The 24,595-nt window shown below is 42.1% G+C and overlaps 1 protein-coding gene across 4 annotated transcripts in view; it reads left to right on the top strand.

Moving 5' to 3' along the window:
- The window catches only part of wdr7 (WD repeat domain 7), a 561,078-nt gene that overhangs the window by 67,707 nt on the left and 468,776 nt on the right, over positions 1-24,595 (top strand). For all 4 annotated transcript variants that reach the window (XM_033033128.1, XM_033033119.1, XM_033033110.1 and 1 more), the window contains 4 exons: positions 10,896-11,043; positions 12,253-12,501; positions 16,823-17,043; positions 21,787-21,982. In XM_033033128.1, coding sequence (XP_032889019.1) covers positions 10,896-11,043; positions 12,253-12,501; positions 16,823-17,043; positions 21,787-21,982 — 814 coding nt within the window. The remainder of the gene's footprint in view (positions 1-10,895; positions 11,044-12,252; positions 12,502-16,822; positions 17,044-21,786; positions 21,983-24,595) is intronic.

Here is a 24,595-nt window from a genome sequence, read left to right as displayed (position 1 = left end):
ACAGGGACAATCTAGAGACAGCCATCAAGGCTGTGCTCCCTGCTGATCACCAACCCCTCACACTCACCCCCTATGACGTGTACGTGGCACTGAGTAGGACTAATGCACGTAAGGCTGCTGGCCCTGACGGCATCCCCGGGCGTGTCCTCAGGGCCTGTGCTGCGCAGCTGACAGACGTCTGGACTGACATCTTCAACCTGTCACTTGCCCAAGCAGTTGTCCCCACGTGCCTTAAAACCACCTCCATCGTGCCGGTGCCAAAACACTCCACTGCGGCAAGCCTCAACAACTTCCGCCCAGTTGCACTTACTCCCATCATCACCAAGTGCTTCGAGAGGCTGGTCCTGGCACACCTCAAAGGCTGCCTACCCCCCACATTGGATCCCTATCAGTTTGCCTACCGCAAGAACAGGAGTACGGAGGATGCCATCTCAACAGCATTCACTCCGCCCTCTCCCACCTCGACAACAGAGACACTTACGTAAGAATGCTGTTCATCGATTACAGCTCAGCATTCAACACCATTATACCCTCTAAACTGATCACCAAACTCGGTGACCTGGGCATCGACCCCTCCATCTGCAACTGGATACTGGACTTTCTAACCATCAGACCCCAGTCTGTTAGGTTAGACAAGCACACCTCTTCAACCCTCACCCTGAACACCGGCATTCCACAGGGCGGTGTGCTGAGCCCCCTCCTCTACTCCCTCTTCACCTACGACTGCACACCTGTACATGGTACTAACACCATCATCAAGTATGCAGATGATACAACGGTGATTGGCCTCATCAGCAACAACGATGAGTCGGCCTATAGGGAGGAGGTCCAGCTCCTAGCAGCATGGTGCGCTGACAACAACCTGGCCCTTAACTCCAAGAAGACCAAGGAGCTCATTGTAGACTTCAGGAAGTCTAGGGGCGGCACGCACACCCCCATCCACATCAACGGGGCGGAGGTGGAACGTGTTTCCAGCTTCAGGTTCCTGGGGGTCAACATCTCCGATGACCTCTCTTGGACCCACAATACCTCAACTCTGGTCAAGAAGGCTCACCAGCGTCTCTTCTTCCTGAGGAGACTGAAGAAGGTTCATCTGTCTCCTCAGATTCTGGTGAACTTCTACCACTGCACCATCGAGAGCATCCTTACCAACTGTATCACAGTATGGTATGGCAACTGCTCTGTCTTCGACCGGAAAGCACTGCAGAGGGTGGTGAAAATAGCCCAACGCATCACCGGTTCCTCGCTCCCCTCCATTGAGTCTGTCCAAAGAAAGCGTTGTCTGCGAAGGACTGCTCTCACCCCAACCATGGACTGTTTACCCTCCTACCATCCGGGAGGCGCTACAGGTCTCTCCGTTGCCGGACCAGCAGGTCCAGGAACAGCTTCTTCCCTGCGGCTGTCACACTACTCAACAATGTACCTCGCTGATTGCCAATCAACCCCCTCCCGGACACTCCTCCCACAGGAAAAACACTAGGACTGTATGCATGTAAATAGATTTATTTATTGAAATCATATTCTATGTCGCTCTTCCAGGGAGATGCTAACTGCATTTCGTTGTCTCTATACTGTACAATGACAATGAGGTTTCCTGAAGATGGCGGATCGTTCAGACTCAGCGGCTTTCCGCTCCCAAGTCCGAGTCAATTCGGAGCAGCCCGGTACCGAACGCGGCTGTGAAAATAAGGTATTTAAAAACCTCAGAACCCCGAGAACCCCTAGAAACCCCAGTAACCCCAGAAACCATAGTAAGAAACTCATCTCCAGGACGAGGAAATCCAGGACCCGCATCGTAATCCCGACGGGTCGCACATGGAGCAGCACGGAACTGCTCAATATCGGACGTGGCTGCGAGAAACTGGCTTGTGAGTACTACAGCACCCTCAACAAAATCCCGATGGAGCTGGGCAGAACAGCCCCCTGGATCACCACTCCGGAGGGTAGGAGACGGAGCAAGCGCCGGGAGCGAAAGCAGAAACGTGGAAAGTGAGCGGGGGTGCAGGACAGGCTATGGAGGGCTCCACAAAGACCATCGCTCCCAAGCGTCTTTCTCGCGAATGTCCGGTCACTCACCAACAAGCTGGATGAGGTAAGGCTCTGGATCAACACCCAGCGATCCCTGAAAGACTGCTGTGTGCTGATCTTCACAGAGACCTGGCTCAGCGCGCTGGTTCCCGATGGGGCTGTGGACCTAACCAACCGGTCACTGCATCGTGCTGATAGAACAAAGGACTCCGGTAAGAGCAAGGGTGGCGGGCTCTGCATCTACATCAACAATGACTGGCGCACCAACCACACTGCAGTAGAGAGCTACTGTTCCCCAGACCTGGAATACCTACTGCTTAAATGTAGGCCGTTTTACGTGCCTCGGGAGTTTACTGTGGTTATCATCATGGCCATATACATCCCACCACAGGCTAATGCTAACCTAGTGCTAGCACAGCTGCACTCGGCCATCAGTAAGCAGCAGGATGCTCACCCCGACGGTGCCTTAATTGTTGCAGGGGACTTTAATCAGGTCGACCTACGAGCTGCACTCCGCAAATTCCACCAGCATGTGCAGTGCCCTATCAGGGGCTCAAACACGCTGGATAAAGTGTACACCAACATCAAGGACGCTTACAGAGCTCTCCCCTGCCCATCCCTGGGACAATCCGATCACCTCTCACTGTTTCTACTGCCTGCATACAAACCCCTCATCCGCAAGACCAAACCTGCAATAAGGATGGTCAAAATATGGCCCGAGGACGCCACCCTACAACTCCAGGACTGCTTTGATCGCACCGACTGGGACCTGTTTGCACAACAGTCCTGACATCCCAGGAATCAGTCTGGTGAACCTTCTCTGCACTCCCTCTATGGCAATAATGTCCATGGATAGGCGATGTTTTGTCCGGAACCCCCCTTCAGAACTGATTGGTACAGGACATTATGCATAAATTTCTATTGCCACTGTGGCTTGTAGTTGTCGTTTTCCTGGTTCCTTCACTTGTGCTGCTTTATGATGCATGAAACATCTATATAAATGAGTGGCCATATTTGTGTTTTGTTTAAGTGTTTGAAGATATATGCTTAATGTAGAAACTTCCTGGTTTTAAAGTACAAAGATTTCTAAATGGAAGTACATTTCAAGATGGCAATTTGATAATTGGTGTCAGTATCGCCACAACTTCGCAGGTAGAAAGGGTCGAGTGCTTCTGGTTCCTGAGTGTAAACAACAACAACAATTTGTCCTGGTCTAACCATATTGATAAATGGTCAGGAAAGCATCAACACCTCTGCTTTCTCAGAAGACTATGGAAATTCAGCATGTTCCCAATTACTCCATTCAGCATGTTCCCAATGATTTCTGCAGTTGCCACTGAGAAAGCATTCTATCTGGATAAATCACAGCTTGGTATAGGAACTGCTCTGCCTCACACCACAAGAAATTGTGTACACAGCCCGGACCATCATGCAGAACAGTGACTCTGTTTACACTTCCCACTGTTCAGGAAAGTAATCTACATAATCAAGGATCATTCATACTCCAGTCATCCTCTCTTCTCCCCTCTCCGGTCAGGCAAAAGATACAAAAGCTTGAAAGCACATAGTATCAGGCTCGACAAGCTTCCTTACCATGGTTATCACTCTCATGTGTACGTCTCACACACCCTAATGTGGCTTCAAAAGCAGGGGAGATGCTGGGTGTTATGTAGTGAGTGACCCACCTTCTGACACAACTAGGCTTGTGTGTTTAAAGGTTTAAGTGAGTGTGATGAAATGCTCTTACCTGGATGAGTTCAACACCAGCAACATTAAAGAAGTTCAACAGAGTAAATCAAAATGGACACTTGCCTTTTTGTAGCCATTTGTATGGCCTCTCTGCATCTGCCATGGAGAGAATTTATTTCAGGCCTGACAACTTATCAGAGATTAGTGTGGCAAATACGAAGAAGTTGCAATATATTCATGCGGTTCCCCTCAGGAATTGCAGTCCCATTGTAGTGCATGATTCTATGTGTAAAATACTATAACTCTATTTCAATTTTGGCCAACGTAATATTTTAGTTGTGTTCTATAAATGCAAGTTATAGTAGTGATTCAAGTTCTGTTGCAAATGTTTGTTAAAAATATTTTGTCGTTTAATGTAAATTATTAATATTACATGAGGCTGCCCTTATGGAAGATATGTTTTACCCATTATTTTTCTGGTGCATTCTGTTTACAGTGTCAACTACTTCCATTTATAGAGCACCTTATATAAAATGAACTCTTAAGTGGCTTTGCAGGAGGTTTAACGAGAAAGGAAGTAGTGGAGCTATTAAACTTGAGGTCAATGAAAAGGCCTGGATTAGAGGAGTGCTGGTAAATGCATGGGAGCAATCAGAATTGCTGAGACCATGGATTTTAATCAAAAAGCGGAGTTTTTTTAAATGGTGTTGCTTAACCTGCCTGTCTGTAGCTCAGCAAACATGACTTGATGTGAGTTAGCATGCGAACAGCTCATTTTTGGATAGCCAAAACTATTGGTTTTGTGGGACAAGGTGGGACAAGGATGAAATAGGTGGGACAAGGATGGTCTGACAAAAGTGGATTTGCATGGTCAAGTGAGATAAATGAACAAGTGGATAAAGAAAATAACAGATGAGCTGAAGGTAGACAAAAATGCTGGAGAAATTCAGCGGGTGGGCAGCATCTATGGAGCGAAGGAAATAGGCAAAGTTTCGGGTCAAAACCCTTCTTCAGACTCCGTTTCGGGTCGAAACCCTTCTTCAGACTGCTCATTCTTCAGCTGAGCTGAGCTTGGAAATGAAAAGGTTGAAGGTTTCAATGGCAGTCGAATTCTGGCAGAGGCAGAACCAGATGTTCTTATGGAAACAAAAATAGGCAGTCTCATGGTAGCATGGATGTGTGCATGAAAAATTATATTGGATTCAAATATGACATGAAAACTGAACCAATTGATATTGTTGCTGACAGTTGCCTGGGCGAGGGATTGTGTCAGTGGATGGGTAACACATAATGTGCTTTCACATTGTGCAAGTTTCAAAGATTCAAACCTTTTGGGAAGTAACATATTTTAGTGGCATTCAGAGGTGAGGTGATGATTTATTCGCATCTGTGACAAGAATTATTCTAGATCATCATCTTTGACAGTTTCTTAGTATCTGTATAATGTTATTTTTACAAATATTTGAATGCCATGGTAATGAGTTTTTAATTATTGGTTTCTTTATTTCGTAAGTTAGAATTCACCTTTATTATAATGTTATAATAAATGTTACAATATTATAATGAAAAGAAATTAAATCAATCTCTTGATTTTTCATTTTATTTCGGTTGGCAGACAAAACGTGTTTAATGTGTAATATGACGCAGTATGGTGACATGAAGTAAAAGAATGACAGTGGCACAGTGATGTAGCTTGTAGGGCTGCTACCTTACAGATCCAACAATCATAGTTATGGGAGATTTCAACATGCAGGTAGACTGGAAAAATCAGGTTCGAACTGGACCCCAAGCAAGGGAGTTTGTGGAGTGCCTCCGTGATAGATTCTTAGAGCAGCTTGTACTGGAGCCTACCAGGGAGAACGCAGTGTTGTGCAATGAACCGGATTTGATAAGGGAACATGCTGGAGTCAATAATAAAGGATGAAATAGCGGCACATTTGGGATAGCAGTAGCAGGATCGGTCCGAGTCAGCATGGATTTACAAAGGGGAAATCATGCTTGACAAATCTTCTGGAATTTTTTGAGGATGTAACCAGGATAATGGACAATGGAGAGCCAGTGGATGTAGTGTACCTAGACGTTCAGAAAGCATTTGATAAGGTCCCACAGATTAGTGGGCAACATTAGAGCACATGGTATTGGGGGTGGGGTGCTGACATGGACAGAAAATTGGTTGGCAGACAGGAAACAAAGGGTAGGAATTAACGAGTCCCTTTCAGAATGGCAGGCAGTGACTAGTGGGGTACCACAAGGCTTGGTGCTGGGACCGCAGCATTTTGCAATATATAATTAATGATTTGGATGAAGGGATTAAAAGTAACACTAGCAAATTTGCAGATGACACAGAGCAGGGTGGCAGTGTGAACTGTGAGGAGGATGCTATGAGGATGCAGGGTGACTTGGACAGGTTGTGTGAGTGGGCAGATGCATGGCAGATGGAGTTTAATGTGGATAAATGTGAGGTTATCCACTTTGGTGGCAAAAGGCAGATTATTATCTAAATGGAAGGCAGATTATTATCTAAATGGTGTCAAATTGGGAAAAGGGGAAGTACAACAGAATCTGGGGGTCCTTGTTCATCAGTCACTGAAAGTAAGCATACAGGTACTGCAGGCAGTGAAGAAAGCGAATGGCATGTTGGCCTTCACAACAAGAGGAGTTGAGTATAGGAGCAAAGAGGTCCTCCTGCAGTTGTACAGGGCCCTAGTAAGACCACACCTGGAATATTGTGTGCAGTTTTGGTCTCCAACCTTGAGGAAGGACATTCTTGCTATTGAGGGAGTGCAGCGTAGGTTCACAAGGTTAATTCCCGGGATGGGAACTATCATATGTTGATAGATTGGAGCGGCTGAGCTTGTATACTCTGGAATTTAGAAGGATGAGAGGGAATCTTATTGAAACATATAATATTATTAATTTGGAGTGTGGCAGGAAACATGTTCCCAATGTTGGGGGAGTTCAGAACCAGGGGCCATAGTTTAAGAATAAGTGGTAAGTCATTTAGAACCGAGATGAGGAAAAACTGTTTCACACAGAGAGTTGTGAGTGTGTGGAATTCTCTGCCTCAGAGGGCAGTGGTGGCTCGTTCTCTGGATGCTTTCAAGAGAGCTAGATAGAGCTCTTAAAGATAGCGGAGTCAGGAGATATGGGGAGAAGGCAGGAACGGGGTACTGATTGTGGATGATCAGCCATGATCACATTGAATGGCGGAGCTGGCTCAAAGGGCCGTATGGCCTACTCCTGCACCTATTGTCTATTGTCTATTATCACTGTTCATTGTTTTCCACCCCCCCCCAACCCCCTACTTTGTTCGGTCCTGAAGAGAGTTTTGTGAATGGCTTGTGCCATTTGAAAGAAGCATGAACTAAACCTTTATAACTTAAAAGGAAATTGCTTTTTGACTGTAATAAATTCTGAGCCGAGATATAATGAATAGTGCTGCAGGATGACAAAGATACAGAAAACTGGCATTAAAGGGAATACACGTGGTTATGGATGATTTTTGTAATATGGCCAACTAATTTTTGTAAGGTGGTCACGGTGGCGCAGTGGTAGAGTTGCTGATTTACTGCAAAATGTAAGAGAACCGGGTTCGATCTTGACTACGAGTGCTGTCTGTATGTAGTTTGTACGTTCTTCCCGTGATCTGCGTGGATTTTCTCCGAGATCTTCGGTTTCCTCCCACACTCCAAAGACATACAGGTTTGTAGGTTAATTGACTTGAGAAATGTAAAAAATGTCCAGTATAAAATTGTCCAACTTCCAGTTTAGTCCCTGGAGGACTGTTCGGAAGATACAAGGTACAAGGAATGGCGTGATGGTTAGCAACATTCAGAAGATAAAGTGTTAGCCTGTTAACGAAGGATTTGAGGTTAGTTTTTAATGGTATTGTAAACAGATGAGTCATTGAATGAGTTTGACCAGGAGGTATTGTTCAGTCTGCCATTTCTAGTTGCAGTACACCTCGGACTAGGCTATGAAGACAACGTTGTTCATGGATAATGAACCACCACAAATATTGGAAGTATACGCAGCACTTGCCAATCCCTGGATAGTTGTTTCAGCAAAATTAAACACAAATTGCTGGAGTAACCCAGCAGGTCAGGCAGCATCTCTGGAGAAAAACACATAGCTTGTGACTCCCTGTTGTTTCAGCAAGTTAAGAGAGAGTTAGATAAAGCTCTAGGCTTTAAGGGATATGGGGAGAAGGCAGGCACGGGTTATTGATGGGGGACGATCAGCCATGATCACAATGAATTGCGGTGCTGGCTCGAAGGGCCGAATGGCCTCCTCCTGCACCTATTTTCTATGTTTCTATCTATGTTTCTAAGTCTGCCCATTACATTTCAAGTGATAGCATGACACTCTTATATTTTTTTTTTGTCCATCTGAGTTCACCAGAATTGTGATCTATATCATCTTTAAATAACTCATGTTGTCAGGAACTGCCCCTTTGGCTTGTAACAGTGGGTCAAATAGAAAAGATATAATGAACCATCACTGAATAAAGCATCATCTGGCTGCCAGAACACCACCATTGAACCATATGATAGGCTGATACCTCAACTGAGTGTGGAGAGGACAGGAACCAGCAAAGCAAAAGCCATGGAGTCAATGTCACTCCCTATTTTGCCAAGCTACTGTCGAGCAAGTCTTGAAATGCAGGGAGTATCCTTTAAAAGAAGAACATTAGTGATCACCCAATAGAACAGTGGAATCCAAATTGATCTAGATCCACAAATGTTTGTGGCCGCATTGCTGTAAACCCCTGTCAAGTCAATCTCCCCCCACTCTACAATTGCAATTCGAGATGTTGTACTTGAATGAGCATCTCTGACGCACTTTCCTAATGAAAACAAAATCTCTGAGGCTGAAAACTTTCACCTTTACAAAGCCTTAAGTAGTTTGAAAATAATGAGTTAAAAATGTAGTAATAAATTCACCGATAAATGCACGCAATCGAATACCTAGTTTTGTAAAATATCTGTGTATGTGCAACATGCAGCATTTTCTGCCTTGAATTTATTTCTATTTACGATTACCAGCATCTGCAGATTTTCAGATTTTTATTTCTGCTCTTTGTTGTCTGGTTTAAGGTAAGAAAGCCCCATTCCCAATCCTCTCCATTGAGAACCTCATTCCTGATTCTCCTTTCACGTTGGGTCTTCCCTCCAAACTCTGCGTATTCAAACTCCGTTTGAATTCTCGTCAATACCAGTTTGTCCAGAAGTCTTGTATGCCAATCATAGTGATCACGTTGCCTTTATTTATTGACAGGTTTGTCTAATAGTGATTTCAGTTCAAATGTGATTTTATGTTTTTTGCATGCATTTGGTATTTCTGGTGAGTTTATTTTGACTTTGGAAGTTTTTTATTCTGAAGTTTTAATGTACATTCTGCACAATAAACTAAATGTCTTCAACAAATTGGACAGGTACATGGATAGGAAAGGTTCAGAGAGATGTGGGCCAAATGTGGATATGTGAGACTAGAATAGATGGGCACCTTGGTCGGCATGGGCAAGCTTGTCTGAAGGGCCTGTGCTGTGTGATCATGACTAGGATATTTGATACCAAGGTAACATTGGCTGAACTTCTAGGATTTCAAGATTACATCATATCAAAAGTGTTAATTCCCTGCTAACTTTTTTTTCATATGGCAGTTTCTAAACCTTAGAATGAAATCTCTTCCTGGATTTCACTTTGTACTTATTTATTTCTACATGCTTTGTTCCAAGCATTGTATTACATTGTGTTTTAGTTCATCCAGGCGGCCATGTCTCCTGTTAAAGGATTATCAGTATGTTATGTCATAGGTACTGCCGGTTTAGTTGTTCAAGGCATTTATTCAGCCATTATTATTAAATTGGAGAACATGTTTTATGCTATCGAACTGGGCACCATTCACTGGATTTAGCTATCATTGAGCTTGGCTTGTGTGGGTGCCTGTTGTCTTTGTTATTACACTATTTGCATGAGCTCACACAGGGGATGAGTTGTGACCAGTGTAGCATGAACTGCTCTTGTGCTTTGCTCTGTCCGAAGATCTTTTCCATTATTTGTAAATGATAGTGATGGGTAGAGGCATTTAGAAACAGTTTGGAAAAAACAACCTATTAATTGAAACATCACTTAATACTTTTAGTTAAAATCACATTTCAGTCTCTGAACATAATTAAAGCTATAATAAGTAAAATAAAGCAAACCTCCTCTCTTCCATTGTTGGTGATTCCATTGAAGGGAATGTATATTATGAATTACCATTTTTCGGGTGCTGTGTCCAGAATGAAGGGGCTGTCCCACAGTACAAGCTAATTCAAGAGTTCTCCCGAGTTTACTCTGATTCGAACTCGGAGAATTACGGTAATAGCCGCTCGTAGGTACTCGGGGCTCTCGTGGACATTTTTCAACATGTTAAAAAATCTTCATGAGTCTTCACGAGCTTACCGCGTTTCCCGAGTACCTGCCGTTAGCGTTACGAGCCGCGAAGAGACGTCCCGAGCTCTGACGTAACTGTTACGTACATTCTATGTGCTTACCACGAGTTTGATTTTTTTTTAAACTCGGGAGAGCTCTTGAATTACCTCGTACAATGGGACAGGCCCTTGATGCTCGCTGGTGTTCTGTCACAGAATCGCTGGCTAGCCATCAGCTTGATCTGATGTGATGAACTCTTGGATTCAATCAATTACATTTAAATGTCATTATCTCTTCAGTTTATTCAAGAATTTTATCAGAATTATTGCTCTATTTCTTGTTACTTTGCAGTTAAATTTCATTGTTAATTTATTTCACAAAGTAAAATTTAATATTATTAAATTTCATTACTTGCAACACAGTTGATATTTCTAAAATCATTTTATCCTGAATTTATTAATTAAAAGTTAGTCAAAGAGACATTTGAAATATTCTACAAAAGCTGCCAGCTTTCTTTTGTGAAACTGCACCAGAACTATACAGAAGTTAGTGAGGCATCACTCCCAGATTAGCTCAATTTGTTCTATGCTCCCTTTGACAGAGAGAACACTGTGCCTTCTCGGGCCTCCAATGTTCCATGTGCAGCTATATGATGGTCTGCACATTTTTAATCTTAATATTTTCAGGTTTATAACCATGTGAATCTGTGTCCATTATTTCAGTATACTAAATGGAACAGACTTTTATTTTATCCCACTGCAGCTTCTCATCTGTCCTCCTGTCACCCGATTTTTCTACGGTCGTCGGGAACCCTTCCATAAACTGCTGATTCAGGGAGATTCATCAGGGAGACTCTTGATATGGTGTATTCCTGAAACGATTGACTTGCCTCAGAAAGATACTGTTCAAGGTAAAGATGCTTGTGCTTTGTGCTTATTAATTCACTTTGATACCATTGTCTAGGAAGATGGACAAGGAAGTCAAACTGTATAGTTGTTTTTAAATTTCTATATCATGTTTTAAAATGTTGTTCTTTACTATATCAATACCAATTCCTGCTGATGAACCAGGATTTCAACTACATTTCTTATTCTTTTATGGACAAGTTTTTTAAAGTTTCAAAAAGTAAGAAAGAAAAAGCTATTCCTCATAGCTGTTGGCGCAACGTCTAGCGGACTTAGATTTAACATTTTGCATAGATGATTAAAGGGGATTTTGGGAGAGACATAATTTATGTGAGTGGAATTGACAAGAACTCATTGCCTATAGAAATAGTGCAAGCTACCACTATTTTAAAAGGAAGTTGGATAGGTTACTCCACAGAATGGTTATTTGTTTATTTATTTATTTATTTATTCCGAACAAGTAAAGACATTAAAGACATTAATAGTAACAAAATCGAAATTATCAAACAATTGGACATTACAATCAATATTTACAAAGCAATGAAAAGAACAAAAGCAAAGTTCCAATGTCCAACTCTGTGTCTGTACAAGCTCGAAAAGGAGTGAGAAGAAGAATAACTTATTAAATCTCACCCCTTTTCCCCAACACTTCTACCATATTTAAAAATCAATTAATTACTAATAATAATACTACCCTAGGCAATTTCCCATAATACCTACAGACATATATATACATACAACTATTATGCACATACAAACTTCATATCTGAAGTACCCAAACATAAGTAAACAATAGTAAAGCAATAGATAAACATTAACCCCCACTTGTCAACCACAGTTAGACCACAGAAGAAGGCCATTGCCCTGCAAACTAATTAAGAGCAATCCAGACAGTCCTATTCTCCTCCCCTCTTCCTTTAGGCCTTTAAATATTTTGATTTCAGATGCATATCTTGTTGCTTTTGGAAAAACACCATATGAATCTGCTTTCTTGACTTCTGGCTGTGTGTAAACCACATGTTCAGGGCTATGGGGGATATAAGAGGAGAATAGTTCTGATTGGTTTCAATGGGCAGAATGATAGTCACCTATGATGATTTGGTTCTACTGCTCCAGATATACGAGGTGGGCCAATATTTATGTTTGGGTAGCTTTGGGACATAGAAACAGACGTTCTTCAGTGTTTTGTATTGAATTGAAAATTTCTTTCACAGACTTGGAAGTTACCACTTCTTCATGCTTACAAGATACATTTGATCATCTGCTTCCAAGACCTGCTGGAATTATAGACCAGCTGAGCACACAGCCTGGCAAGGAAGAGCCTTTGAAAGTCACCGCCAGTGTTTATATTCCCTCTCATGGACGTCTTGTATGTGGCCGTGAAGATGGCAGTATTGTTATTGTACCAGCCACCCAAACAGCTATTGTCCAGTTACTGCAAGGAGAACACATGCTGAGAAGAGGTAAAGTATCATCTACTCAGCTTGAAATTCATGCTATCACATCATCTCTTGCGATATTTTTTTAAAGGAAGTATTAAATAGGTTTTTTTTAGAACATGATTTTCCACCACCATGAATTATAATTTGCTGGCACAAGTTATGCATTTTTGCGACAGTATGGGCCGATACAGCGTGCCGGCACTTTGAAAACTTTAAACATCATCATTTTATTTTCCAGCCATGTGATACTTATGCTTATTAATCATATCTGCAACAACCTTTTTCTACAAAAACCTCTGCACTCCTATATAACTGAGAAGGAAAATATTTCTGAAATCATATATGGTTGAGTTTAGCAGATAGCTTCAGTTTGGAATGAAAACATCAATGGTCTGTCCTGGGCCTCCTCCATGGCCAGAGTGAGCACCACCGGAAATTGGAGGAGCAGCACCTCATATTCCGCTTGGGCAGCCTGCACCCCAGCGGCTTGAACATTGACTTCTCCAATTTCCGGTAGCCCTTGCTGTCTCCTCCCCTTCCCAGCTCTCCCTCAGCCCTCTGGCTCCTCCTCTTCCTTTCTTCATCCCGCCCCCCCCACCCTGCATCAGTCTGAAGAAGGGTTTCAGCCCAAAACGTTGCCTATTTCCTTCGCTCCATAGATGCTGCCGCACCCGCTTAGTTTCTCCACTACATCAATGGTAACTTGTGTAACTGCTGACAAGTTCCCTGCATTTATATCAGCAGCTTTGGGATTTATTCTCAAAAACAGAAATCCTGATGTTGCAGCTAACTTCTAACAGCATTTTTGGAAAAATATTCCCGTTGGGCTTGATGAGATAATAGAGCAGATAACTAAATGCCTGGACAAAAAAAAAGTTTTGGAAGCATCAAAAGGGAAGAAAAAATAGGAATCCTGCAAGGGGATGTACATTTGGAAGAATTAATAACAATTCTAGCATTCAAAAAAGCCAAATGGAAAATAATTAATAAGTTGGCAAGAAAAGGAAACCAAAGTTATTTTGACTGAACTCTGCTACCAAGACACAAGAAAAGATTGTTTGGATTGAATGTCTTCAGAAATAGAAACGCATCTACACAAGAGGATTTTTGTCATGTGTGTACACCAAAAAACATGTTTTAAAATTGTCAAGTGCTGTGGAAGCTTTGATCATGTTGGTGAACATGTGCTGGGTTTCAGAAAATTGGAAGGATTTTCAAAACATAAATACGAGAAGCCAGATTTATTTTGATCCATTAAAACCAATACTAATTTCAAGTTATGCTTTCACCGTAGTGTGATTTAAGTATTTGGAGTTTCCCCAAGTTTTTTAAAAACATTGGAAAAATCTTCGTAAAACAAAAGGACCTGTCTGGTTCTCTTTGATTAAATATTAAGCCAGGTCACACTCATCCCTCTGCAATAGACAATAGACAATAGGTGCAGGAGTAGGCCATTCGGCCCTTTGAGCCAACACTGCCATTCAATGTGATCATGGCTGATTATCCACAATCAGTACCCCGTTCCTGCCTTCTCCCCATAACCCCTGACTCCGCTATCTTTAAGAGCCCTATCTAGCTCTCTCTTGAAAGTATCCAGAGAACTGGCCTCCATCGCCCTCTGAGGCAGAGAATTCCACAGACTCACAACTCTGTGTGAAAATGTGTTTTATTCATCTCCATTCTAAATGGCTTACCCCTATTCTTAAACTGTGGCCCCTGGTTCTGGGCTCCCCCAACATCAGGAACATGTCTCTAGCGTGTCTAAACCCTGAATAATCTTATATGTGTCAATAAGATATCCTCTCATCCTTCTAAATACCAGAGTATACAAGCCCAGCCGCTCCATTCTCTCAGCATATGACAGTCCCGCCATCCTGGGAATTAACCTTGTAAACTACGCTGCACTCCCTCAATAGCAAGAATGTCCTTCCTCAAATTAGGGGACCAAAACTGCACACAATACTCCAGGTGTGATCTTACCAGGGCCCTGTACAACTGCTGAAGGACCTCTTTGCTCCTATACTCAACTCCTCTTGTTATGAAGGCCAACATGTACCTACATGCTTATTTTCATTGACTGATGAACAAGGATCCCCAGATCCCGTTGTACTTCCCCTTTTCCCAACTTGTCACCATTTAGATCATAATCTGCCTTGCACAGGTTTTTGGCCATCTTACTCAGTTCCCCTCCGCTCATCAGGTGCCGAGGAATTTTCCCATCGATGAAAAATAAAAGAGTAATTAGTGTTTAAAAAATGTTGAGATTCTCTCTTCTGTCAATCATGCCATGAAGGCCACGCCCCTTCTGGTGGGAGGGGGAGGGACTATAAAACCCAGAAGTGTGGGCGTGGCTCAGTCTCTGCAAGACGGAGGAGGTAGAGGTTACGACTCGCTGTCTTTAGTGGCCTTGCACCCTGCTTGAAATGGTATGAAACTGCACTTGAATTTGGTGGCCTTGCACCTGCTTGAAGTGGTAAGAAACTTCACTTGAACTTGGTGGCCTTGAGTCAACTGCCAGCCCACCAGCCGTGAGTGTGTTGAAGCTGCCAGCACAACAGGCTTGAGTGACTGAGCCACCAGCCCAAAAAAAAACATTCGGCCCACAAAGTGCATACTAGCCCTCTGGAAACCAGTCCCTCCCCTCCCCCCCCCCCCCCCCCCCCCTCCCCCCCCCGGCCACCAATATTGGAATTGGTGGAGAGGTGGAATATTGCATTGGGGGACCAGCCCTCCCGTGTGATGCTGGGACCCAACGGGTCCCAATATATATATATATATATATATATGCATTTCGATAGAAAGGCTGATTGGGATAGTCAGCATGGTTTTGTGCATGGGAGAATGTGTCTTACAAGTTTGATCAAGTTTTTTGAAAAAGTATTTGTGTATATGGACTTCAGCAAGGCCAGCTTTTAAGGTTCTGCATGGTAGACTGCTCTGGGATGTTAGATCCATGGGAACAAGGGAGAGCTAGCTAACTGCATACAGAACTGGCTTCAAGGAAGGAAGCAGAGGGTGATGGTGGAGGGTTCTTTTTTGGTTTGGAGGCCTGTGACAAGTGGTGTGCCTGAAGGATAGGTGCTGGGCCCATTGGTTTTTGTGATTTATATCATCGATTTGTATGACAATGTACAAGGCATGACTAGTAAGTTTGCAGACAAAACTAAAGTGGGTGGTATCCAAGACAGTGCGAATGAGTATTAAAAATTACAGCATGGTCTCGATCAATTGATCATGTGGGCTGAGGAATGGCTAATAAAATTAAATGGAGATAGGTTTGTTGTGTTTCATTTTGGGAAGTCAAGATAGGGCAGTACCTTAATAGTGAATGGTTGGGCCCTGGGGAGTGTCGCAATGCAGAAGGATCTGGGAGTAGAGGTACATAGTTCTCAGAAAGAGGTGTCACATGTAGTAGGGTGTTAAAAAGTGTGTTTTAGTACATTGGCCTTCATCAGTCAACGTTTTGAGTATAGGAGTTGGGACTTTATGATTAACTTTACAAGGCAATGGCATATTGTGTTCAGTTTGGTCACTCTGCTGTACGAAGGGTTTCATTAAGCTGGAAAGGGTGTAGATAAGGTTTACGAGGATTTTTCTAGGACTCGTGGGATTGAGCAACAGGGAGATGCCGGATAGGCTTGGACTTTACTACTTGGAGAGCAGGAGGCGATGGGTGCTATGATCGATCTAAATAAAAAAATGATTTAGTTGTGGATACTTCTGAAAAGAAACATAGAAACATAGAAAATAGGTGCAGGAGTAGGCCATTCAGCTCTTCGAGCCTGCACTGCCATTCAATATGATCATGGCTGATCATCCAACTCAGTATCCTGTACCTACCTTCTCTCCATACCCCCTGATCCCTTTAGCCACAAGGGCCACATCTAACTCCCTCTTAAATATAGCCAATGAACTGGCCTCAACTACCTTCTGTGGCAGAGTCACCTGATCTGATAGAAGACTAGACTGGGTAATAAGGACAGATTTTTTTTTCCAAGAGCACATTAGTGAATCATTTAGTTTATTTTATTACTACTTAATAGCTTTCTGGTCTTAAAATACATTTGAACAAGTACATGGGTAAGAAAGGTTTGGAGGCATATGGGTCAAATGCAGGCAAATGGCTTGGATGGTCATCTTGGCCAGCATAGAGAGAGGTCCAAAGGCCAGTTTCCGGTCTTTATGACTAACGTAACGCTGGTCCAGACAATGGGTATATGAAATGTATCGGCTCCTTTTCGTTTTAGTTTTTACATAATTTTAATTTAATTTGCCTGACTTTCTGTGAATTTGAATATGTGCTGATTTAAGCATTTTTGTGTATGAATTTAAATCTCCTCAGGTTGGCCACCCCACCGAACACTTCGAGGCCATCGCGGCAAAGTGACTTGCCTGTTGTACCCACACCAGGTCGCCACGCGGTATGATCAGCGCTACTTGGTGTCAGGTGGCGTAGATTTCTCTGTAATCGTCTGGGACATCAACTCTGGGGAAATGAAGCATACCTTTTGTGTCCATGGCGGAGAGATCACACAACTGGTAGTTCCACCTGAGAATTGCAGTGTAAGTTCTTTATTAGCTCCTCAGAATTTAGTTTGTATAAATTTAATCTTTGATGGTAAACATTTATACTGATCCTTTAGTACTCGATTAAGAAATAGGTGTTTTAATAATTTTTTGTGCTGCAAAATTATTATTTTATATCCTGTAAATTTAACCTACTTAAAGGTCAGTGGAGGAGTTTTTAAATTACTTTATGGATAGTTTTCAGAAATGATTACACATTTTAGATGCAACCAAATTTTCATTTTGCACAATAATTTTAGGGGTAATTATTAGACAACTGACCTATTTGGCTTCAGAAGAGTGAATTTATTATTATTCAATCAACCAGAACAGTGCTCAGTTATACAAACATATCTTTCCCTTCTGAAGAACACACAGAAGCAAACAAATTGAATAAATCGCCAAGTGAGGCCACTTAAGAGGCCCTCAGAAGTCATTAGAGTGTATTGTTATATTCGTTGTGGGTGAAAAGGACGTGATGAATAGTGCTTCAAAATAGGCTGCTTCGAATTTTCCTAAGAACCACCTTGAAAATCATTTTCAAATTGGAGAAAATGGTTCACTTTTCTCAGATCCTATTTCCCTGATACAGACAGTAGTCACTGATGCAACACTCTTGTCCATTGCTATTATTGAATAAGGAAATACCCCTATACCTCCTCCCTCAACACCTGTCTCTAAACCTCCTTCGCACACCTGCCCTATGCCTCCTCCCTCAACACCTGTCCATATACTTCCTCGCTCACATACTATATATTACAGGGACCCCAGCAATCCATTCAGGTGAGGCCAAGGTTGATGTGCACCTCATTCCTGATGTATCCTCCTTTACCCAGAGACCAAGTGCAGACTCGGTGCCCGTTTCAGCAAACACATGGATCTACTGGTTGCTAACCATTCTTCTTGTTATTTTCATTCTGACCTTTCTGTCCTGGGCAGCTTCCATTGCCAGAGTGAGGCCACACGCAAACTGGGCCTACATCACCTCATTTACAGCTTGGGTTGCTCACACTGCTGTGGTATAAGCATTGAACTCTCCAGTTTTCCCCTCGACTTCCCCCCCCCCCCCCCCCCCCCCCCCCCATCTTCCCTGTACCCACCTACACCCATTTCTCCCCTCCCGTTCCACCTACATTCCTTACTCTGGCTTCATAATTTGCAACTCTTCTACCCTTTTATGAACCCTTTAGTCTTTTCACCTCAGACCTTTGTCCAACCATCTGGCGATCAAAAGCTCCGTTCTCCTGTATTCACCTATCATTTTCCAGGTTCTATCCTGCCCCTTATTCCCTTCCACCCTTTCTCCCCCACCCCCACCCATCCAAAAAAATCAAACTGAAAAATGATCCAAACCCTTTATATCCATGTTATACAGAGGTGCTGCCCCCTGAGTTTCTCGAGCACAATATGACTTTTTTTGTAAACCAACATCGGCAATTTCTTGTATCTGCTGTGAAATCTTTGTTGTTTTTGTTGGGATCCTTAACCAAAAATGAAGTACAAGATAAATTAATTGTTGTAATGCTCATGGTAAATTGTTTGTGCAATGATTCCAATGGTTATGCTTTTAAAATGGAGAATGTGGCTTGTGAACCGCTTTTCAAATCTATGTATTTGTGATTCCAGTGTGGCAGAAATTCCACAAACAATTACAGTAATCATGACAGAGGTTTGGATATAAGGATACGGTCATTACAAAATTATAAGATAGGAAGCTGGCCATTGATTATCAAATTATTTAATGTGAAAATTATGAATGAATTGTTCAGTGATTCAGTAATGGATTGATCCATGCATTTATTGACAGATCAGAAAAAGGAATAAATAAAACAAAGTCTAAGGTTCCGCTTAAAGCAGCATTTAAACCATACCAAGACTAAACAAACGTTTAGTCTTGGTATGCTTAAATGCCACTTATCCTGAACCTACTCATTTAAAACTTGGAAAAGAATAGACACTGGTAGATACAAAATGCTGGAGTAACTCAGCGGGACAGGCAGCATCTCTGGAGCGAAGGAATGGTTGACGTTTCGGATCGAGACCCTTCTTCAGACTTGTGTCTACCTTTGATTTAAACCAGCATCTGCAGTTCTTTCCTACACATAGTGGGGACTATATGCCGGTTAGTCTGACTTTGTGAAGGGGAGGTCTTGCCGGACAAATTTGCTGGAATCCTTTGAAGAAGTAAATACCAGGACAGACAAAGGAAAGTCAGTAGACGTTGTATACCTAGGTTTTGGTCAAAAGTGCCACCAAAACACTCTATCTATTTGTTTGTGCACGTCGGGTTGATTGCATTAGTCGAACAGGGTGGACCACGTGAAGGTTGTTAACACCTTTGCAATGGCACCCTGTCCTCTCCCATATCGCCCCTCTCAGCATATGCAGAAGGGAGAGGATGTTGAAAGATTGGTGCACCATCGAGGCTAACCCTGACCTTCCCATCCATGCTAACTTGAACAATCTGTTCAACATGCGCCTGAAGTCCCGCAGACCCTTCTGGTCTTCCGTTAAATCCCTTGAAGACTTTGACTCCAAGATTGAGTGGCGCAGAGCCTGGAAAGATGCCAACACCAACAACGGAGAGGTCATCACAGACCCCACAGTGAAACCACCGGGTTTTAACCTCCATCGCAAGCAATAGCTAACCATGAACAGAATCTGCACCCTCCATGCAAGGACAGCACATTGCCTGCATAAGTGGGGGATGACAGGCAGCCCTGCTTGGGATTGCGGACATCCAGACTAGACCATCCCACACATCGTGAATGACTGACCACTGAGGCTTTTCCCTGGTGGCATCAATGCCATCTACCCAGCAACTGATGCTGTCCTGGCCTGGATGTCTACCCTTGATGTACAACTTTAAGCTGAGCACGCCATACGCAAGAAGAAGACCTAGGTTTTCAGAAAGCGATTGATAAGGTGCCACATGGAAAGCTTCTTAATGGGTGATGTTTCAGGCTGAGACCCTTCTTCAGACTCTTAATGAGTGAAGTTTCGGGTCGAGACCCTTCTTCAATCTCGACCCGAAACGTCACCCATTCCTTCTCTCCAGAGATGCTGCCTGTCCCGCTGAGATATTACAGCATTTTGTGTCTAATAATAATAATAATAATAATATATTTTATTGCCATTGCACATAGGTGCAGCGAGATTTGGTGTGCAGCTTCCATCCGATCGTCATAACTTAAACAACTAATAAAATTTAGCTACCCCAAGAAACATGATTTATAAAAAAAAAAGAGAACAGTAAAATCGTAAAACAGTCTAAAGCCGCTTCACAGCCGCTTCACAGTCTACCTTTGATTTAAACTAGCATCTGCAGTTCTTTCCTACACAAAGAGACAATTCTCCCCGCTTGTTTTTGAAGATATTTGTAGCATTTTTTAAGTTGCCATTATGCAATTCAACAGCTTTGAAAGAGAAGTGGCAAGTTTTAACAAATCCTGAGACTCCAAAGATAATTTTAAAAATTGTTTTGTATCACAAAATATAACAAAAACTTCAATAATACCATGGATTTGAATGTCGTGGTGGCATATCTGGTAAGTTGAAGACAAGGTGCACTGCTGCTGAACATTGGGATGACTAGAATTGCATGCACATATATGCACACATGCTTTTTGTCATGACTGCACAAACTTTATGAATGGCATTTCAAGCCGCTTCACAGAGATTGGAATTTAACTATCGCCAGTTTAGTTTAGTTTAGAGATACAGAGTGGAAGATATTATTATTATTATTATTATTATTATTATTAGACACAAAATACAGTTTAGTTTAGTTTAGAGATACAGGTCATTCGCCCCACCGGATCCCTGCCGACCAGAGTTCCCCGCATATTAACATTATCCTACACACACCAGGGACAATTTATACATTTACCAAGCCAATTTACCTACCTACCGATACGTCTTTGGAATGTGGGAAGAAACTGAAGATCTCGGAGAAAACCTACACAGGTCACGGGGAGAACATACAAACTCCGTACAGGCAGCACCCATAGTCGGGATCAAACCCGGGTCTCCAGTGATGCAAGCACTGGAAGGCAACAACTTTACCGCTGCGCTACCGTTTCTTCCTTATCTTTTCCTCAATTAACCGGGCTCCTGCTCTGAAACTCTCCATTTCAATATCTCACGCAGTTTATAAAACTTCTGCTTTGTCCACGTCTCTCCCAACACTTTGTGTCATTATTTTTTGCTCCATGCATAATTATTATGCACTTCTATTTCTGGAATTCACTGTGGAAATGTAAGTTTCTCCATATTCATGTTACCTGAATGAAAGGTATATATTAAGCTATATAGAGAGGTGAGACAAATTTGGATTGTTCTTTTCTGGATCATCCTGATAGAAATATAAAACAATTCTGAGATGTATGGATAGGGTAGACAGTCAGAACATATTCCGAAGGTGGAAATGTCAGACTAGAAGGCATAGTTTTAAGGTGAGAGTGGCAAGTGTTTTTTTACACAAGAGTGGTGGGTGCCTGGATCGTGTTGCCTGGGATGATGGTGGAGGCGGATTCGATAGTAACATTTAAAATGGCTTATGAAGAATCCTCTCCCATGCTTTTGAGACTAGTTTTAAACATTCAACATAGTGTTATTTTGCAAGACGATATAAAATGTGCATTTTTCAAAGAAAATGATCGATTCAGTGAAAATGTCCCCATACCAAATTGGCTACCATATTAAAATGTTTATGTTTTCTTCTTTTTCCTTTGGCTGTAGTCCCGAGTTCAGTATTGTATCTGTTCGGTGGCCAGTGATCATTCGGTGGGTCTTCTCAGTCTTCGAGACAAGAAATGTATAATGCTGGCATCGAGACATCTATTTCCCATTCAAGTTATCAAATGGAGACCTTCTGATGATTACCTGGTGGTGGGATGCTCAGATGGATCAGTGTACGTCTGGCAAATGGATACGGGTGAGTTTGTACTTAAACACTGAATACAGTTTTTCTCATGGCAATGAATGCTGCAAATTAATATTTGATAAGAGTTTTAAATCATCGCTATTATTTACATTTATCTATGCACCATGATGGACTTAGAATTTCATTTATATACACCAGAGAAAATAGGTGAATTATAGTTTGAATCTTTGGACGACCCATCATTACATGTTACCCACTTCTACCTCCCCATCTGTCTTCCCCCACCATATTCTTCATCTGCTTCCTCAATATTCAATGACCGATGAAAGGAGGTATTTTTCAACTAAGCGCAGGGGTGAAAAAAAGTTTCTAGTATTAGGGGAGAACAAACCTCTTCCAACTAAGCAGTATTAATGTTTGTTTTTTATATATATATATCTCCACATTGTTTTTGTTGTTTCTTATAGTATTTATAGAGTACTATGTTTACATTATCTGTTGTGCTGCTGCAAGTAAGAATTATATCTTTTTCGGGACATACAACAATTAAACACGCTTGACTTTCTTCTCTGTCTTGGAAGAAAAAGCATTTTTTTGCAAATATCACAAGATGGATTTGTTTAGTTTTGAGATGCAGCGCGGAAACAAGCTTATCGAGTCCGCACCGTCCAGCGATACCCGCATTTTAACACTATCCTACACACGGGACAATTTTTACATTTGTACCAAGCCAATTAACCTACAAATCTGTATGTCTTTGGAGTATGGGAGAAAACCCACGCAGGTCACAGGGAGAACGTACAAAATTGTCTGCAACCCATCTGCCATGATCGGCTTGAGGTGATCTTTGTCTACACACGTACCATTTTTGAGATTTTCTATTTCCAGCTCTGCAGCACCTCTGACTACATTCTGCTCTGATTCAATTGCTGCTTACATAAAACAGATGCGTTGCGGGGCAAATGTTTACTCTATTGAGCTCTTCAATGTTTACTCTATTGAGGACTTTACAATGCTGTGAGCTATACAGTGCCCTCCATAACGTTTGGGACAAAGACCCATCGTTTATTTATTTGCCTCTGTACTCCACAATTTGAGATTTGTAATAGAAAAAATCACATGTGGTTGAAGTTCACATTGTCAGATTTTAATAAAGGCCATTTTTATACATTTCGGTTTCACCATGTAGAAATTACAGCATTGTTTATACATAGTCCCCCCATTTCAGGGCACCATAATGTTTGGGACACAGCAATGTCATGTAAATGAAAGTAGTCATGTTTAGTATTTTGTTGCATATCCTTTGCGTGCAATGATTGCTTGAAGTCTGCGATTCATGGACATCACCAGTTGCTGGGTGTTTTCTCTGGTGTTGCTCTGCCTGGCCTGTATTGCAGCCATCTTTAGCTTATGCTTGTTTTGGGGTCTAGTCCCCTTCAGTTTTCTCTTCAGCAAATAAAAGGCATGCTCAATTGGGTTCAGGTTGAGTGATTGACTTGGCCACTCAAGAATTTACCATTTTTTAGCTTGGAAAAACTCCTTTGTTGCTTTTGCAGTATGTTTGGAATCATTGTGTTGCTGTAGAATGTACCACCAGCCAATGAGTTTTGAGGCATTTGTTTGAATTTGAGCATATAGGCTGTGTCTATACACTTCAGAATTCATGATGCTACTACCATCAGCAGTTGTATCACCAATGAAGATAGGTGAGCCAGTACCTTCAGCAGCCATACATGCCCAGGCCATAACACCCCCACCACTGTGTTTCACAGATGAGATGGTATGCTTTGGATCTTGGGCAGTTCTTTCTCTCCTCATTGCCATCTTTCTGATATGTTAATCTTCTTCTCATCTGTCCACAAGACCTTTTTCCAGAACTGTGGTTGCTCTTTTAAGTACTTTTTGGGAAACTGTAACCTGACCATCCCATTTTTGCGGCTAACCGGTGGTTTGCATCTTGCATCTTTGATGTTGCATTGTAGCCTCTGTACTTCTGTTCATGACGTCTTCTGCGGACAAATCCACACCTGACACCTGAAAAGTGTTTCTGATCTGTCAGACAGGTGTTTGGGGTGTTTTCTTTATTATAGAGAGAATTCTTCTGTAATCAGTTGTGGAGGTCTTCCTTGGCCTGCCAGTCCCTTTGCGATTAGTAAGCTCATCAGTGCTCTCTTTCTTCTTAATGATTCCAAACAGTTGATTTTGATAAGCCTCAGGTTTGGCTGATGTCTCTAACAATTATATTCTTGTTTCTCAGTCTCATAATGGCTTGTTTGACTTTAATTGGCACAACTTTTGTCCTTATGTTGATAAACAGCAATAAAAGTTTCCAAAGTAGATGGAAAGACTGGAGGAAAGACTAGGTGCTGAGTGCTCTCTTATACCTGCATTAAGGAGGCAATTAAACGCACCTAAGCAATTACAAATGCATGTGAAGCCATGTGTCCCAAACATTACGGTGCCCTGAAATGGGAGGACTATGTATAAATACAGCTGTAATTTCTACATGGTGAAACTAAAATGTATAAAAATACCCTTTAATAAAATGTGACAATATGCACTTTAACCATATGTGATTTTTTATATTACAAATCTCAAATTGTGGCGTATAGAGGCAAATAAATAAATGATGGGCCTTTGTCCCAAAAATTACGGAGGGCACTG

Source organism: Amblyraja radiata, chromosome 1 (assembly GCF_010909765.2).
Source record: "Amblyraja radiata isolate CabotCenter1 chromosome 1, sAmbRad1.1.pri, whole genome shotgun sequence".
Taxonomy (NCBI): Eukaryota; Metazoa; Chordata; class Chondrichthyes; order Rajiformes; family Rajidae; genus Amblyraja; species Amblyraja radiata.
The sequence above is the reverse complement of the archived record's forward strand: the minus strand, read 5'-3'. Positions and strand labels throughout refer to the sequence as shown.